This window comes from Drosophila miranda, chromosome 2 (genome assembly GCF_003369915.1).
Source record: "Drosophila miranda strain MSH22 chromosome 2, D.miranda_PacBio2.1, whole genome shotgun sequence".
Classification (NCBI taxonomy): Eukaryota; Metazoa; Arthropoda; class Insecta; order Diptera; family Drosophilidae; genus Drosophila; species Drosophila miranda.
The window spans coordinates 3968889-3986691 of record NC_046675.1 but is presented as its reverse complement, the minus strand read 5'-3'; the positions used below and the strand labels follow the sequence as shown (position 1 = coordinate 3986691).

Below are 17803 nucleotides of genomic sequence, written 5' to 3'. Positions count from 1 at the left end.
CAAAGCAGATATCGGCGGGCGTGCGAACCACATCATCAAGCCACACAATCTGCCCTGCTCCAATAATAATCGTTCATATATTAAATATGAACTTAATATGTTTGAAAATAGTATGAGCGCCAAATGAAATGAAACGAAAAGCTTGGCCACTTTATTTTACTTACACTGGCGTTATGTCTATGTATATATACATTAAATATACATTACATTACATGTTACATGACATGAAAGTTTTAGAGTGTTAACAGTGAAGTAACATCAAAAGCTCTCTCAAAGCTCCGTCCTGTTAGAAAATTTCACCGTATGGAAAATCAGTTGAAAGCGAGATAACAAACCCAAAAGATACAAAACAGCGAACGTGAACGTGCGGTGTGCTGTGCTGTGCTGCGCCTCTCAATTTTGCAATAGCAAAAATCCAAATAAAATAGAAAAGTGCCAGTGAAGTGATTGCACACTCAAGTCCCAGTCGAAATACGGGTATATATTATATATAGTGCAATTTCTGTGACCGATTTTCAGTGCGCTACCCTCGAGGCCGCAATAAGGAAGGAAGCATTCCAAACGCTGCGATACATCGACAACAGGAAGAAAAGTGCACGGTGCAAAAGTGAAACACAGAATATATCAAAGATACACACGAAAATCGCCCACATATAAAGAGTGGAAAGTCCTTTCCTGTGAGTGCAGCCACCGACCGACAAGGAGGCATACACAGATAGAGAAAACATACACACACAAATAAACACACACACAGACAAACACTCGGTTAACTTTCAATATGGCGGATGTCATGGAGAAAAGCTCTGTGTTGGATGCCCAGCCTCCATCTCTGCCGGTCCAGCCGAAGCAGCAGCTGCAACAGGAAGCAGCACCACCAATACAACCTCCAGCACCACAGCAGCAGCCACCACCACCCCAACAACAGCAACAACAGCAGCAGCAGCAACAACAGAAACCAGAGCCATCCAAGCAGGTGCCTGCAACGGGCCCAGAGCGCGCTAATCAGGAGCAAAAAGGTGAGGCCCCGGACACGGATACGGACTTTGCACAGAAGTGACTTCACACCGCATTACGCATACGCATACGCATACGCCGTGTTTGTCTTAGAAAATCAATTAGGCAAAGTTCACGGAGAAAAGGGGCACGGCCCGGCATTCTAGTTGCACATTGGATATATCTCTCAATTAGAGGGTGTAGCGTGTGTGTACCGGCACACCCCAGGACATTGATGGCTACGATTACGATTATGTCAGGCCAACATGCACTGCCAGCTCATGTCGTATTCTCACGTAGGAAATTATGCAAATAGATTTCCCAGGTTTTGTTTTTTGTATGATCTGTTTGCTCAGCCGCTCTTTGAACCCGCTCGCGCCGCAACGCAAGGTTGGATGGTGGGCTATTAAGCCTGTCTGAAGAGGGCTCAGCTCAGTCTCAGCCGCTGAGGCCACCAGGATGTTGAATGCTTCATTGTTGCGGGCATGGGCATGGCTCTCCAGTCGGTTTAACGACCTACAACTGTGACGAGCCACGAACCACCCACCCACATGGCGGCTGAGTGCAGCTTTTAATTGTTCCTAATGCTCTGCCCGGTGTCTAGTGCATAGTGCCTTTGAGCTATACCCTTACCCTTACCTCCCTTTTGACCAGCATTGTGTAGGTATCCATCAGATATAGATATAGATACTGCCCCAGCCGACTGCGATAAAAGTTATCAGCCATATGAGCTCGTGCTGCTGCTGCGGCTGCTGCTGCTGCTGCTGTTGTGGTTGCTCTGCATTTGACCTCGTTTCGAATCAAGCCTCATACATACATACATATGTACATATGTATGTGGTGGTACCATACCATCTCCGATGGGGTTGATTAGCTATCAAAAGAGTGCAGGAATTCGCTTTTGTGCAGATCTTTTGTTAGGGTATCCCGTGTCCCCCACACGACGTGGCCGCTGCTCTAGTTCATTTCGCTCTCATCTTGCGGTTGTTTTAAAACATTTGAGGTTCGCACCCGCGAACACCCCTGCCTCGGGTGATGATTAAATCAAATGTTCAAGTCAAGAGCAAACCGGCTCTGTTAAATAATAATAACACTGGCGGCGGGCGGGCATTGTTTTTGTTTAGTGCGGAATCAGTAATAAAAGAGAAAATATACGACGGGCGAGTAGTAGTAGTGTGCCTGATTACTATCAGCGTTCGTTCTCATCCCCAATGAAGTCACTCGCTCTCCCTCCCCCATCACTCTGTACTGAGGGGTTTCAGGGGGTACGGACGTACCCTATATATATCATCTAGATTGCACTGAACTGATAAGCAGGTGAATTGGCTTTCTTTCTGCGAGTGTCGAGAGTGCTTAGCACTCTGCAAAAGTGGCTTGGTTCGGTAATCATAATTTTAAAGATCAAATACAATATTCATCGAGTGACGTAATGACCGCGATATCTTTGCCATGCCCCGCTCCTTGACGTTATAAATAGACAAGATTCGTTGCAATTTCAGCCACCTCTATTCTTTGGCTTTTCAATTAACATGAAACGTTGCCAGCTGAGCGACGCGACGCGACAGTTTCGTTTCGTTGCGATTCTCATTTGCAATGTTTGTCGTGGAAATTGATTTTCCCTTCTCTATCTTTCTCGGTTTTCCCTCTTGCTTTACCTTCCCTCCCGATTGGGATTGGGGGCGTGCGCTAGATATTCTAGATACTTTCTGTGGCACAGAGCCTCAAGAACTCTGCTAATTGTTAAGGCTTCCGTTTTGTGCTTGTCAAAAAACGTGAATGAAACAATTACCAAAATGTTTGGTGCCATATTTGGGATGAAGGCCACGCCTTGCTGTGCAGACCAATGAAGCAAGACAAAGATTTTGGGACACTGGGATTCGCTTGGGCCCCGCCCCCCCCCATATATGGTTTTTACGAACAAATGGTTTGCTATTGGATTTTCAACCTATAAATGCTATGGATCTGATCGGTTGGGTTCCGTTCTCTCTGTGAAAAGAGGGTTCCACATTAGCATGCACATGGTGCCCCAAGAACGTTTGTTAAGCTGTTACTGTCCCTGGGCCTCCGGCATATTAATGTGCATTTTGTATCTAATGGATGCATCTCCAAGTTTAATGCGAGGAATGCGCCATGCTCCCCGGTCTTGATTAATTAATTATAAATTGAAAAGTTTGATCAATAAAATGTGTAGCAAAAATTAATAAAAACCCTGAAGGATCCTTTGAAGTCTCTTGGGGTGGGTGCTGCCGAGCAAGCAGAGCCATCGTGCTGTTGGTACGGTGTTTGTTTAATTGTTTCCCCCCCCCCATACAAAGTGTCGCTTGACACGCGAATCCCCGGGTCCGTGTTGCCCTTTAATTAAAGCCACAAAAGAGTTGTCAAATGGCTTCGGCTCGAGCCAGAGCCAGAGCCAGGCCGCCGGGAGAGCTGCCACTTCCAATTCCAGTTCAATAAACTCGGCCAGCCTGGAAGACCTGCTTTGATTTCGATTTTCCTCCTCAATTTTATGGCCATTGCATTTGTGCACTTTCGCCTGATGGAACTCGTAAGTAGATGGGTAGTCTTCCAATTCCGACCCGCTGTTCGATATGCGATGTTCGCTCTTCGGTGGTGCTCCGGCGGTTGAGTGGTTAGGTGGTAAGGTGGTTACCCAATCCCAATCCTATTGGCCAATACCACTTTTGGCAGACGCCGCATAATTTGTTGTTCTGGTTGTAGCCGGGCCATATTCGTCGGCGGCATCGCCTGTTTCGGTGCCCCGACGAGTGCGTGCGGCACCACTCACACTGACAATTGCCACATTTTGTGGAAGCAATCAATAATCGAAGTGCGTCAAAGATACAAATGTTAGACAGCTACGTTACCCAATCGCCCAGACTATAAATACACCTAACCATATTCGACACGAGGCGGAGGAGCCTTCTAGGATGGGTCCTAGTCCCTAGTCCTAGTCCTAGTCAATAAAGCAATAATTCAGGTGTTGATTAATTGATGAGCTGCTTCTGGCTCCATTCGGGTTTCCCTGCCACTGCAGAGCGCTCTGTTGGACCTGGGCTCTGATTCATCTTTTGCGTCGCAGAACCAGGAGTCGCGTCTGCCTTAAACATGCGCAGTTCGAGGCAGGCTTCGGCTTCGGCTTCAGCAACCACATGAGGAATTCCTCCCCCGCAGCCGCAGAGGAATGTTGGACAGAATAATCAATGAGTGCACACAGAATTGACCGGCGCGGGGGGAAGCCAACCAAAAAGAGGGCATGCCGATGGATACACGCTCAACGTACCGGCTGCATCCCTCAAAAAAAGCAAAACAACGCAAGAAGAGCTTCAAAGACAACTGTAACAAAAACAAATCAAATGGGGGTGGCAAAAGAACCACCCCTTGTTCAAGCAGTCGGCGGCCTTGGTTTGCGTGCGGGTCTGGTCTCTAAATCCTATCTCTCTTTAAATTTTACTTAATCTACAACGAAACTTAGCTGGGGGTTGTTTCTGCTAATTCTATTTAATTTTACTCTAGTAACATAATGATGCATTCTGATTCCCCTTCGGTATTCTGGTAGAGATGGTAATTCTAAATTATTCTGCCTTTACGGTTTTCTTGTAGCTTTAAAATTGTGGATACAGATTTTCGCCCTTTTGTGTAAACCTGATTCCATGTGATATCACAGGAGTCTGCACACAAAATTTAATTGCTCTAGCTGTTATAGTCTCTGAGAACTGGGCGCCCAAGGTGGACGGACGTACAGACCGGGCTACTGATGCTGGCTGTTACACACATCCACCTAATAGGACAGAAAATACACATTTCAACTTCGCGCCTACAGGCGGACTTATCAAATTATCGGACTTTCTTATCGAATAAATATCGAATGTGCGCCTGGAACCAACACGCCATCTAGCGAAGGGAAGACGGCGTTACTACTGCACATCAAGTAGCATACGCGAACTTTCGCTGCCGTCCGTCTGTGGCGCCACTGAGCCAATCACTGTGTTCCATTACCACCCGCTGGTGTCGTATAAATGTTAAATGCTTTTAGGGCAAACAAAATCAGTACTGGAAAATACATGAACATTTCAAAACTAGCGCGCGGGAAGAGATCCACCCGCTCTTAGATTTAGCTCAGATTTACGTTTAAACTTGTATATTTATCCCACAGTTCTATATTATAATTATATATGTATATATTGTCAATAATTAATTCCATTGCAAATATGCAATGTATCACAATCAGCAAACATCTTAATAACATATAAATATCTCTTTTTATTTCAGGTATGTACTCGTACGCAGATATCTGGAATATATTGTACAATTAATTACTTGAAATGGCTTCACTCAATGGTATGTTATGTCTATATTTAAATTAATTAGGCCAAAGCAGCAACTGCAGAACAAATTATTCGACTACATCTGTATATACGGGTACTCGTATGTGCATGCATCAACATCAACCCTATTCTGCCCACTACCCTCAGTACCTAAGCATAGCCCAACCTAAGCAAAAGTAAACACTTCTCTGGTTTGTGTCTGCCAACACATAACCTTGACAATCGAATTAGCAAGCAAAGAACAGAGGGAGGAACAGTTATCCCCACTAGGGCAGACATGTGAGCAGTGCGCGGGGGAATCTCGCGTTGCGTTGCTTTGCGTGCTGTCTGCCGCTAAATAGTCAACAATTAAAGGGAGAACCGTGGAACCTATGACAACAACACCTCGCAATGGTGCGTGGCAAGCGGTGCCTGTAGCTCCCCCATATATAGTACAAGAAACAAATATAGCCAGCCCTGATTCTTTATATATTTCTTCGTACTTTGCATTTGATTGTCGTTAGCTGAGCATTGCACAAATGCGCTCCGCACCCGGTAGGAGCCATTAAATTAATCAAGTCAAATGAAATCTCCATATAAAATCAACGCTGCCTTTACTACGAGGAGTACTGCTCCTGGTCCTGTCCCTGTCCCTGTCGCCCCCCGTGCTCATTGTTGGCGTGTTGAATTTGCATTTTTCCCCGGCGCCCCACTAATAAATAAATTTCTATGTCAATCGAATAAGGCAAAGGCGTCGTCTGAGCACGTCCTGGCTATAGTTTTGCTCTGACTTTGCTAAGGTATTTGTGATTGCCTTCTCTTTGAACTGCGCAAGGACACTTTCTGTTTATGCGCCGCCCCAAGAAGTTTACGAGCAAAGAGAGAGAGAGAGATAGAGAGGGGCTCCAGCATTGGGGCATACCATATACCCGTATCAAAACAAATTCTAAGTATTGTAATTCGAAATTTTTCAAAGCAAATAAAAGCAGTCGAGTTTTAACACTCGCGCCAAACACAACGCAGTCAGAGCTGGCTACCGCGACGCGATATTTTCCACAGGGCAATAAATACCCAACTAAATAAACATCTAAATAAATTATAGGAAAAATCTATAAATAAACTCAAATTAATAACAAATCAACTTGTGAGCTCAGGTTAAAGTCAGTGTCGTCTTGGAACAACTGCACCTGTTCCGTTGGGTGGGTATCGTATCCATCAGTGCGGTGGGCGCAAAGTGCAAAGTGCATTAGCCTTACTTCCCAGTAGGCCTCTAGTGCGAGTACGTGGCCAAGTTATTGCCCTCTGGCTAGAAAAATCGATACAATTGCATGTCTCTTGGTTTATGGCGAACCGCAACAATTGATAATGGGTCCGTGTCCGCGTCCGTGTCCGTGTCCGTGTACGTAGACGTATCCGTCCTGTCTGTGATAAAAATCGCAACTGCAGTGTGGGAACGGAACAACTTTCCACCACAAAAATTCAATTGCCAGCAGGCAAAGTTTGTTAACAATATTTTCCTGGCGAAGGATCTAATTGAAAGGTGGCAGGCATGCTTAGAAGACCTAAATAGAGAGGGCACAAGTTTGGTTTTTTATGTGCTGCGGTTGGAAAATGCCTTGGCATTCCTGCCCCGCTGATAATCAATTTGGACAAGACCATTTGGCCACAAATGACAGTTCTTGCCATTGTTGTTGTTGCGATTGACATGAACATTGTGTGGAATTTCAGTCGAGTCGAGTCGAGTCGATGTCAGCCAAGAGAAACAAATCATTGCGGCCCTAATTTGCAGTTGACTTGCAAAGACTTCCTTCTTTATTTTATTTCATTTCATTTCCATTGTTTGAGTATATTGTATGGCCAGGAAGTTGGGCTCGAATCTGGGCTCTGACTCGACACAAGTCGGAGCTGCCGCTTTAGTTGCCACTCGGGTGTTGCACGTGCTGCTCCATGGAGGTCCAAGAGTCAGCAGCTTAAAATCGTTGCTGTTTGTTTGTGCAGTTTTATCGATTTACCTGTCAAATGTAACACACAAAAAACACAGAAAACCCCCAAAAACTAAATGCAAAAGTTTTCGGTTCTTTATAAAGTTAATTGCCAGGTAGTGCCTAGAACCAGACCCCAGTCCCAGTTTCAGCCATAGCCCCAGCCCAAGCATTCCTCCCGATATGAGTGATACCGATGCGGTGAGTGAAAGTCGTAATATCTACAAACTGCACTTAAATCCCAGCTAGTCGTAGCAATGAAATATCACCCAATTGCCCATGCACAACCGATTTACGGACTGATTCGCCTGCCAGGGAGCATAATTTGAATACAACTGGGTTATTAATGATGGCAATACGCGAATTCGGGCGACCTTGCATACATCATTCTGGGGGCCAGACATGTCAGAGCCAGAGAAAGAACCCTTTGCGAAACAAATCAAACAGCGATTTGCTCTCGTTTTCGTGGTCTGGCTGCCCCGCCGACTCATTTTCGTGGGGCCGGGGGGCTTAGAACTGCCGAAACTTTTGTTGAATCAATAAGCCACAAAAACAATTTGGGTCACGTTACAGCTGGCAACCGACATATTCATGACAAAATTCCCTATTGGTAACCGAACCGAACCAAACCGAACCGAACCCTGAAAGCCCACCAGGACACCAAAACAATACTCGTAAAATGTAAACAAATGCAAAAAGAAGCCATCAAATTTGAAAGGCTCCACTCAATACGGAATTTATTGATGGGTCCCTGCGGCGAAACAAGTACATGCACATGTAGCACCAGTACTGTATCCTGTAGCTAGTGTTCCTTGCACTCCCACCCGTAACTGTCGCCCACGTAGGATATATGGCCATACATATGCAAATGATATGAGCCACTTGGTGCTGGTGCTGCTGCTGCTGCTGGCAGTGGCAGTGGCCGCCAGTTTGGAAACTAGAGACCTGCCAGGTATTGGGTTACCCGACACTTGCACATTTCTGCACCGACACCGCAGGCGAGAAGTTCGAAGATGTACGGCACGGCAAACGAGAGATCCCAGGAGCGTCCTGAGAGCGAGCGTCCTGAGAGCGAGCGTCCCGTCGCCAGCAATCGGCGTCCCTCTTATGAGGCTGCAGAGCGTTCCTCCAGAGCCATGGATCGTCCATCCTACGAGACTGCCTCTGCAGAGCCAGCCCCTGTAGATCGCTCTAGGCAGCAGCTGCGTCCTCAGACGAATGCAGAGTACTCCTCCAGCAGTGGAGCCATGGATCGTTCAACCTACGAGACCTCAAACGTAGATTATGACCGCTCCAAGCAGCAGATGCGTCCGCAGTCGAATTCAGAGTACTCTTTCATAGATCGTTCGGCTTATGACGCAGCCACCGTGGACTACTCCAGGCAGCAGCAGCAGCGTCCACAGAGCACGATTGACTATCCCACCAGCTTTGGCACCGCTAAAGAACGCACCCTTCCGCACAGCAATCCCCAGCAACAGCCCCAGCCCCAACACCCACCACCCAAGCATAATACAGAGTACGTGCGAAAACCACAGAACTATGTCTTGCCACCGCAGATGCGTCCACCTGTGGGGCCGCCGCAGCAGCGTCCCCCCTTTGCGGGAGCCCGGCCGATGGTCGGAATGGGACCACGCCCATCCATGCCACCGCCAAATATGGGGGCCAGGCAGATGCCTCCGCCGTTGAGGAACACCGAAAGCAAGAGCAATCTGATAATGGGTCCGGCGCAGATGAGGCCGGGAATGCCGCCACAGCTGAGTCTGCAGCAGCCACGTCCGCCCAATGCAGGAGGACCTCTTTCGCCGCCCGGACAGGGACCTCCACGGCCGCCCGGCGGATTCCCCTGGACGCCATCTGGAGCGCCACCTGGCATGCCGCCCGGTGCACGACCTCCACAGAATATGACGCGACCTCCTCCGCCGACATTTGCTCGCCCGGCACCGGGCCAGCCGCTGCAGGCGCCATTCCGACCGACCTTCAATCAGCAGCCCATGCAACAGCTGCAGCAGCAGCCCCCACATCAACAGGCCCCACCACAGCAGCAGCAGCAACAGCAGCCACACATTCAGCAGCAGCCACAGCCCCAGCCTCAGCCACCGCCACAGCTACGCCCACCATCGTCAATGGGGGCACACAATGACGATGACGATGACGTGATCATGGGTCCGGCCGTGACTCCCCTCAAGACGTTCAACATGAAGGCCGACCCGATGGGCTCGCCCCTGCTGGAGGACACAGAGCCACCCTTCGAGACGAGTCGACCAACAGCACCAGCAGAGGCCCAGAGGAAGGGAAAGGGGCCTGCTCTTAGTAAGATCGAGTGGGAACAAGCTCCCACCCCCCCATTAAGTGAAGCCATTTGCCAGTTTATTCTTTCAGCGGAAGTCCCCATATCGTAACATTAGCATAACTCGACTAATTTATTTATTATCATTGCAGAAGGCGACAATGACAGCGGCGTGGATGAGTCCACACAGGAGAAGGTGAGTTGTCGTCGTCGTCGGTGAACTAGTTGGCCATTTGGCCATAAATGCGAGTTGGTTGCGTCTCCATTAATTGAGAGGAAATTAACTGGAAACTGGCGACAAATTAATTTAATTCAGTCGACGTTGACCCTCTCTTTCTGGTCTGTCTGTCTGTCTGGATTGTCTGTCTCTGTCTCTGTTCACAAATCATAAATATCTGTAAAAGGCAGGCCCCCTGCTCAACGGTTCAAGCTCCACGCTCCATTAGATACCATATAGTACTGTGCCCGACTTCTGGCGGGGCCACAGTTGAGTGGATGGCTCCCAAGTATCCAAGATCCGAAAGTTGGCTCGTGTGTTGACGCCAAAGTTCAGACTTAGTTTTGTCTTGGCAGACGGCAGTTCGACGCGCCGGAAAAACCCGCAAGAAAAGTGCGACAACAAAGTCATATATTCGTGCCACCAACTCGAACGTGAACCACACACAGGTGCGAGGCAGAAGACTCCCCAAAGGAAGGGGAAGGCCAATACTATTGCCAAAAAGAAGACCAAAAAGAAAACACCAAAAACCGATTTACGAGTAAATGCCTGGTGATATCTGTGCCCTGTGTCTGTGCCTTGTGCGGTAGATAAGTGCCAAACACGAAACGCGGATTGGGGCCCTACCGCACACACAAATATTTATAGGTATTCCGTATTCCGTACTCCGTATCGGGGCTGTGGTGGGGCTTGTTGTCTCTATAAATATCAAGACATATGCAAAAACGACACGAAGTGGCGACAATCGATAAAACAATGCATAAACTATAAGTCCTTCGTACCGACATCGACATCCACAATGGCATCGGCATCGGCATCACCAGGCAGCCAAGCAGCAGGCAGCAGGCAGCGGGCAGCCCTGTTTCCAGAGTCTAGTCACAAATGGCAATGGCATTACGTTGACAGCTTTGGCCAGCCTGGGAGTGTATTGTGACAGCAGAGAGAGTCTTAAATAAGAGATGAACCTAGTCAGAGTGCCAGTCCGAGTACCCATCCGAGTGAATCCCAAGATGCATCTGGTCATCTTGGCCGATTCGAAATATTTTATTGTAATCAACAACGAAATTTCATTTGAAATGTTGCCGTATTGTGACTATGATTCTGTGGTTGTATCGTGATAGGACCGCAACGGACCCATTTCACCCAGTTCCCCGGTCAAGACGCCCACATCGACCTCATCGAAGGCTGACAAGTCGGGCATATCGCGTCCACCGAGTGCTACGCCCTCGAACAAATCCGCATCGAAGTCGCGCAGTGCCTCGAAGAATCGCTTGCTACTCAAGACCCCAGAACCCGAGCCAGTAAAGAAAGGTAAGTCCCTCCTCCCATCCCTCCTCGAATGATTTTCAACCGACCCCTGGTCGCAGTTCCAATGAACAAAGTACAGGTTGGACATGCTCCTTCGCCGAACCTGAAGGCGGTACGCTCCAAAATCGGTTCGCTGGACAATGCCACCTACAAGCCGGGCGGCGGCCATGTGAAGATCGAGTCCAAGAAGGTCGAAATCAAGGCTGCGCCCCGCATCGAGGCCAAGAACGACAAGTACATGCCCAAGGGCGGCGAGAAGAAGGTATGTTGAGGGGGCTGGACACGGACTGAACCACAGGGAGGGACCGTGTGTACCAGACTGGTGTATCCTCATAATCCTCTGTAAATTTCTCTCATCAACAAATGGCTTTTAAAGTACTAAACGATCTGAATCAATCTAGATCTAGCCAAAGAAACGTAAAGTATAGTACAGTAAACAGTAAACGGTAAAACGTAAAGTAAAAAGTATTGGCAAACAAAAATTCAATTTCACGCTCGATTTGCGATTTGAGAACATACATATACATACTTACTCGATTCCCCATTTAGATGGGAATCGGCAGCACCACCGGTATCTTGTATCTTGTTGTAGGAAATGCAATTACCAATCCACAGCGACACTTAGCAACATAATTCCGTTGCCTTTTTGGAGCATACCCATATCCATACCCATACCCATAACCATATGAATACATCCATCCGCATTCGGTGTTCCAGAGCTGGGCGCGACTCTGACATTGACAGCGGGCTGCAATTGGGCGTTGGATAGGATATCTCTGTTCGATCGATACTTTTTGCGTAAATTGACTTTGGCTCATAATGGTTCTACCTTGTATCTATTTACAACTCACACCCACGCCACCACCACCACCACCACCTCGCACCACAAAACCACCGCAAATCCGTAGATAGTTACAACAAAGTTGCAGTGGAACGCAAAGTCGAAAATCGGCTCGTTGGAGAATGCGGCCTATAAGCCCGGCGGCGGCGATAAGAAGATCGAGACCCTGAAGATGGACTTCAAGGACAAGGCCAAGCCGAAGGTCGGCTCCAAGGACAACGTGAAATATCAGCCAGGCGGCGGTGATATCAAGGTATGTGTCCCGCTCCTAGAACCTTCCGATTTTTCACATTTGAGTTTGACCCAGAGACGCGAACGAATTCTCCTATTGATTTTTGTAGCGGTTAAGTATGATTTCCGATTGCTTGGTTTTTTGGATGCTCTTCTCTCGTTTTGTTACCGATTTTTTCTGACCTGGCAACGCATGCAGTTGCTCCTTCAATCCACAGCAAAACAGCAACAGCAAACAGCAACTGGCATGCGGCATGACGGGGCAGGTGGGCATGTGGGAAAGATGCATGGGGAAGTTCTCTTAGTTTTAAAAACAGCATGCTGCAAATGTTCTTCAAAATCTTCTTCAAAGTTTTCGGTGTACACAAGAACAGATCCACTAACACCCCCTCCACACCTACAAACATACATTTCGGAGTTAACAATGTAAAAAAGTCTGAAACACTTTCCAGAGCCACTCAAACAGAATGTCCCACGATAAAAAGATAAACATCATCTATGGCGAGGGCTCCAAAATTGTCAACCAACGCGCCTGCCAGATGAGCAGCGAGCGCCTGGATGAGAATTTGTATAACGAGGAGGAGTTGTAGCTCTCCTCCCTTAGCTTGGGTAGGTAACAGTAGGCGACACCACCTATAAGCCAGACACTCGGTGCTAAACACACAATACACCCACATAGCATAGACCCGCATTGATTAAACAGTTCCGTTCCGATTTGGGTTACGTCCAGAATGCCAGGGACAGCGTTCTGTTTTTAGTTCCTAACCAAGAACTTCGAATTGACTGTATCTTATTATTTCGTTCACATTGATTTTAACGAACCGAAAACATACATATTTAAAACATATTTTTGAAAACTGTATTTTGCTTTTAACTAAACCATTTAACAACCGTATTGAAGGATAACCAACCCAAGGAAGTAAGTAGTCGTGATTACACTCTTTATTCTATCTGTCCTTTGTGTGCATCATACTACGTATATGATACATATGTATGTGTGCTTTTGTATGAAACGTTTGGATGCATAATTTGTCCATAATTTTTGTTATTTTTTGAACACTTAACCCACCGTCTTTTTGAGATCCTCAAGGCACCCCCAAAATACCCCCAAGTAGAAATCGTAGCATATGTTTTTTGTGACTTTGTTTCCGTTCTGTGCTCTGCTGTTTCTGTGTTTGAAAGTTCTAAGTTTCAGTTGTGTCCTCGATTGGCTACCCCCCCCCGATTCGTGTTGTGTTGTCGTGTGCCCCATAAAACATATAATCCAACCGCAGAAAACGAAATTCTCCATACCCCGCCCCATAGATGAAATGCATCTGAATCCAAATCGAATTTCAAGTGTGTTTTTGCTAATCAATTTCTGTACGTTGCCGGTGCCGGTGCTACCCTTTCAGATACAAACGCAAAAGATAGAAATTAAGGCACAAAGCAAAGTTGGCTCTTGGGATAATGTAAAGCACAGGCCCGGTGGCGGCGAGAAGAAGATTTTCGATGATAAGGATTATTTGAAAAATGTTGAGCACTCTGCTGCACTGACAACACCACCAACACAGGTAAACTACGTGTACATAAGCCATCCATCCGTTCAGTAATTAATTCAGTAACTAGACCTAGACTAGAGAGACCTCCTAACGTTTAACCTTTAACCTTTAGTATTTAAACTGAACCTTTACCCTGATTTATTCCCATTGAATTTTTAGTTTCTCGTTAAGGCACACCCCTAATAAAGTATTCAACAAAAGCGTACTCTATAAATTATGGATATAGTCCCATTTTGTGTTTACTTTAAGAAATTCATTTTTGTGTAATCTATATTTGTATTTGGTTGCATTTGTGGTTTACACCTATCATTTTTACTGTCAGCCGATAACCAAGCACCCCACAGCACCCGAAAAAAACCCACCAACCAGAACACCTAACACCTCCCAACACACCCACAACCGCTTTCAGAGAACTCCTCCCAAGAAAAGATCAAACCATTCCGCAACTGTACAAATCAATAATCAATAACTAATGAGAACTAACATCTGGACTTCTGAGTACTCGTAATTCTTGGCACTTTCAGGTCTCGAAGTATGGGTGGGCTTTTCTTCTGTTTTGAGTTTTGTGTAACTCTTCATTTAGTTTCGATGATTTTCCATACTTTCATTTATATTTATGTACATTTAAAAATGAATTTCTTTCAAACTCAAACTGAGATTCATTGGCGATCAAATCGATGACAAAATTTGCTAGCAAAAAGCGTCCCACATGCCACTGGTGCATTCCAGAATTCTCAAAAAAAAAAAAACACCGCATTTCTCTAAACTATTCTCTTCTCTTTCTTTCTCTGTCTCTCCCCCTCCGTTTGCGCCCTCTGCCTACCTACCCGCCGGCTAACCGTAGTTTGAGGCGCAAGGGCGCTTGATTGCAACGATCCATCTAGAATTCGGCCTCTGTAACTCAGACTGTGTGTGTAACAATATATTCGAGTCGCTTTTTAAATGAACAACTCCCTATAGTAATAGCTTTAACAACCAAACGATACGAAACGAACCGAACAATAAGACATCCATTAACTACTCGTACTGTACCTAAGGCCAAACACCAGTAACTGTTGCAGGACTAAAACACAGAACTACTCAAACGAAACCTCAACTCAGTTCAACACTCAACTAAGAAAAATCTCGAATGAGTTTGCAAGAGTTTCTATTTTAAATTGTATACTAAAGCCCCGATAACTATACACTATCCATCGGTTGAGGCTATACTATACTATCCCCATGGAACGTGTATACTTAGATGATGATACATATAAGCCGATTCTCTCCCAGGGGCGGACACACGGCAGATGGTGGCTTTACCGATCCGATAATTGAACTTTAACCAAAAGAAAACCTCCTGCTTTCGGGTGCCGCCCCTGGGTCTGAGAGGGCTGAGAGAGAGAATGTTTGTTAATTCCTTTAGTATTATATAGAGTATATCCCTTAACACAAAGTATTATTTATGGCAAAATGGCCAGCAATTTTATACTATATAGGATAGTACAAATTTTAAACAATATTTTTACTGATCCGCAAATGCTCAAAGAACCCCCCAGAAACCCCAGAGACTCTGACCTTAAGGACGGTTTTGAAAAGGCTGCCCAGCATTTAAAATCATCTAACAAAGAAAGTGCTTTGCTCACACACAGATACAAATACAACACACACACACCCATACACATTGCATACATATATACATACACTTACATCATCTTTGAATTCCAATTAATTATGAATTGTTAAGTGTGTTTTCTTCATTTCTGTGGCTTAATGTTTCTCTTTCGTTTATTATAGGAATATATATACCAATTTTATTAGGCTAGTCCATACGAAACTAAGTGCATTAATTCGAAATCCGTATACATGTTACGTCCATTAGAGTTATTTATCATCCACTGCTGCAATCGTACTACTACTTTAAGAGTATACTCTCAGAATACGAAGCGGTTTTAAGCAATATAGAAACATTCGATCATCGATCAAAGAGCATCCTCCGTAAGTGAATGTGCGTTGCGTGTTCTACCCTGAGATGTGTCCGCTGCATAGATAGATGATATTGCCTATAAATATATTTAACAGTGCTGTGATAGACTAACCGATCCGTTAGTACCAGAATCAAATCTGATTTGCCATCTATCCATTCACCCCAAAACGGTTTCATGTGCAAATTTGCTTGACCAGCGGCCCAGAGCCCAGAGCCCGAACTCCCCGACTCCACCCTTTCTATCCACGCTCCATGTTCATGATCTAACAAGGCTTTTGGTTTATGTTTGTAATAGTTTCCCCCTTTTTTGATTTGTGCAATTATATATGCATTCACATTTATATTTTTATCTTGAACGCAGAGTCCACTACCATCCATGACGGCTTCTGGCGCTGATGAGAATTTAAATCAACAAAGCTAAATGCTAAGTGCCGAAAATGCATGTTGAGGTTGAGCTGAATCTTTTCTTTGCAATATAGGAATGAAACCAATCCAAACCGAACATTGAACATTGAATATTGAACAAGCGCTAATTTGAAAAGTATATCTTAAGCAAACAAAAATGCCTGCACACATTGGCAAAATCGATGCAAAATATGCAATAATCCACACCCACATCACACCACAACCAGACATGTAATGAGAGCCGGAGCATACGGTTCGATTCCAACTGATGCACTGAGATACAGATGCATCCACACCACCAGATACCCACATCACATAGAAGCGGTATTCAAGAATCAAGAGTATATTTGACTAGTTGAGCAGTGCACTCTTTATCATACAGATACAAGACATAAATTATATATCTCAATGTATTACGAAAACCCCATATATACATACAAATATATATACATTTATATATACATAAAAGTATCTAAATATTTAAGCGAATTATACAAGAAATCCAATCGTAAACTGTGTGTGCTTAGTTGAAAATGTTGAACGACACTTAAAAGTAAAAGTAAACGTAAACGCAAACGCAAACCCACTTGACGACTACCCTTAATGTTAATCAGTTGAACTATTCGTACTCGTATAATACAAGACCTATGACCTATCCGATTTAGATACTTTTGCGAACAGCCCAACCCAAAAACCGAACAGAACAGAGAACTTCAACCGAACAGAACCGAAAAGAAATGAACACGTATAAGCATATTATTACTATTAATTTGTATCTTATTAGTAAAGCGCATCATTCTCACAATTTATTTACACCCTGTTACAAAATGTAAGATCAATGGCAAAAATTTAAACATAATAAAACCGACAAAAAAAACGTTTTTTCATTTACCAAAATTCTGGCGTTGTTGCACTTAGTTTTTTGAAAATCTCAACAGCCACCATTTAAGATAGACATACAATACAATCGTATATACTCGTAAAATATTTGGAGAATCTTAAGTAAATTTGGCAAAGCCACGCCCACGCCCACGCCGCAAGCGTTCCAACAAAGCCACGCACGAGCACACATCTCTACCTCATTGGATGCATTGGTAATCGAGGCAACAAACAATTTTTGAATAAATTTTGATTAAAACAAATTGTAAGTTTCCATCTCAATCCAGCTATGACTTTTCGACTACTATTCAGCTTTCCATTCAGCGGTGAATCCATGTGTGAATCGAATTAAAATGTTGCCTATTCTATCCTCCCATCCCGCCCCCACAGTACTGGAAGGCGCCGCGCATTCAACGCGCCACCACACTGACCTCGTCCATGTCCCTGCCAGCCGAGTGTTTGGTGCTCTCTGTGTCCATGCCCTCGCTCAATTCGGAGCCCAAGCGTCCCAAGAGCGCGGGTCCCAAGAAGAAGCCCAGCCAAGCAGTCCATCAGAAGCCGTTCCGCTTATACTGAACCGCCGCCGTAGCCGATACGATGATGCTGCTGCTGCTGCTGCTCCTCCTCCACATGTTGCACGAGACGACACACCACATCCAAGCACTACGAGATTTGTGCACACGTTGATACGAGTATCGAGGCACGCACTTCTATAAAAAATACCATTTGAGAACAAATTTTATGAAACTGTTAATTGTTTAGAAATCGAGTTAATACTACAAAACGAACCGTGGCATTTATAAACAAAATAAACGATAAACTGAGAGGCAAAGTTAAGCACAAAACAGA

General features: G+C 45.3%; 1 protein-coding gene across 9 annotated transcripts; it reads left to right on the top strand.

Annotated features, from left to right (window-relative positions):
* Positions 1–312: 312 nt before the first annotated feature.
* On the top strand, positions 313–17801 carry LOC108156648 (microtubule-associated protein 2). Of its 9 annotated transcripts, XM_033389828.1 has the most exons (9): positions 7335–7480; positions 8836–9589; positions 9719–9762; positions 10905–11094; positions 11151–11353; positions 12000–12185; positions 13065–13082; positions 13558–13716; positions 14549–15456. In XM_033389828.1, exons 1-9 carry the CDS (start codon positions 7463–7465, stop codon positions 14648–14650), a joined length of 1674 nt encoding a protein of 557 aa, XP_033245719.1. In that variant the 5' UTR covers positions 7335–7462; the 3' UTR covers positions 14651–15456. The 9 variants fall into 9 exon arrangements, with proteins under 9 accessions (XP_017143743.1, XP_017143742.1, XP_017143744.1 ...); XM_017288254.2 differs by lacking the exons at positions 7335–7480; positions 8836–9589 and adding an exon at positions 313–1016 and having other exon boundaries at positions 14549–15031; XM_017288256.2 differs by lacking the exons at positions 7335–7480; positions 8836–9589; positions 14549–15456 and adding exons at positions 315–1016; positions 16032–16628.
* The last annotated feature ends 2 nt before the right edge of the window (positions 17802–17803 follow it).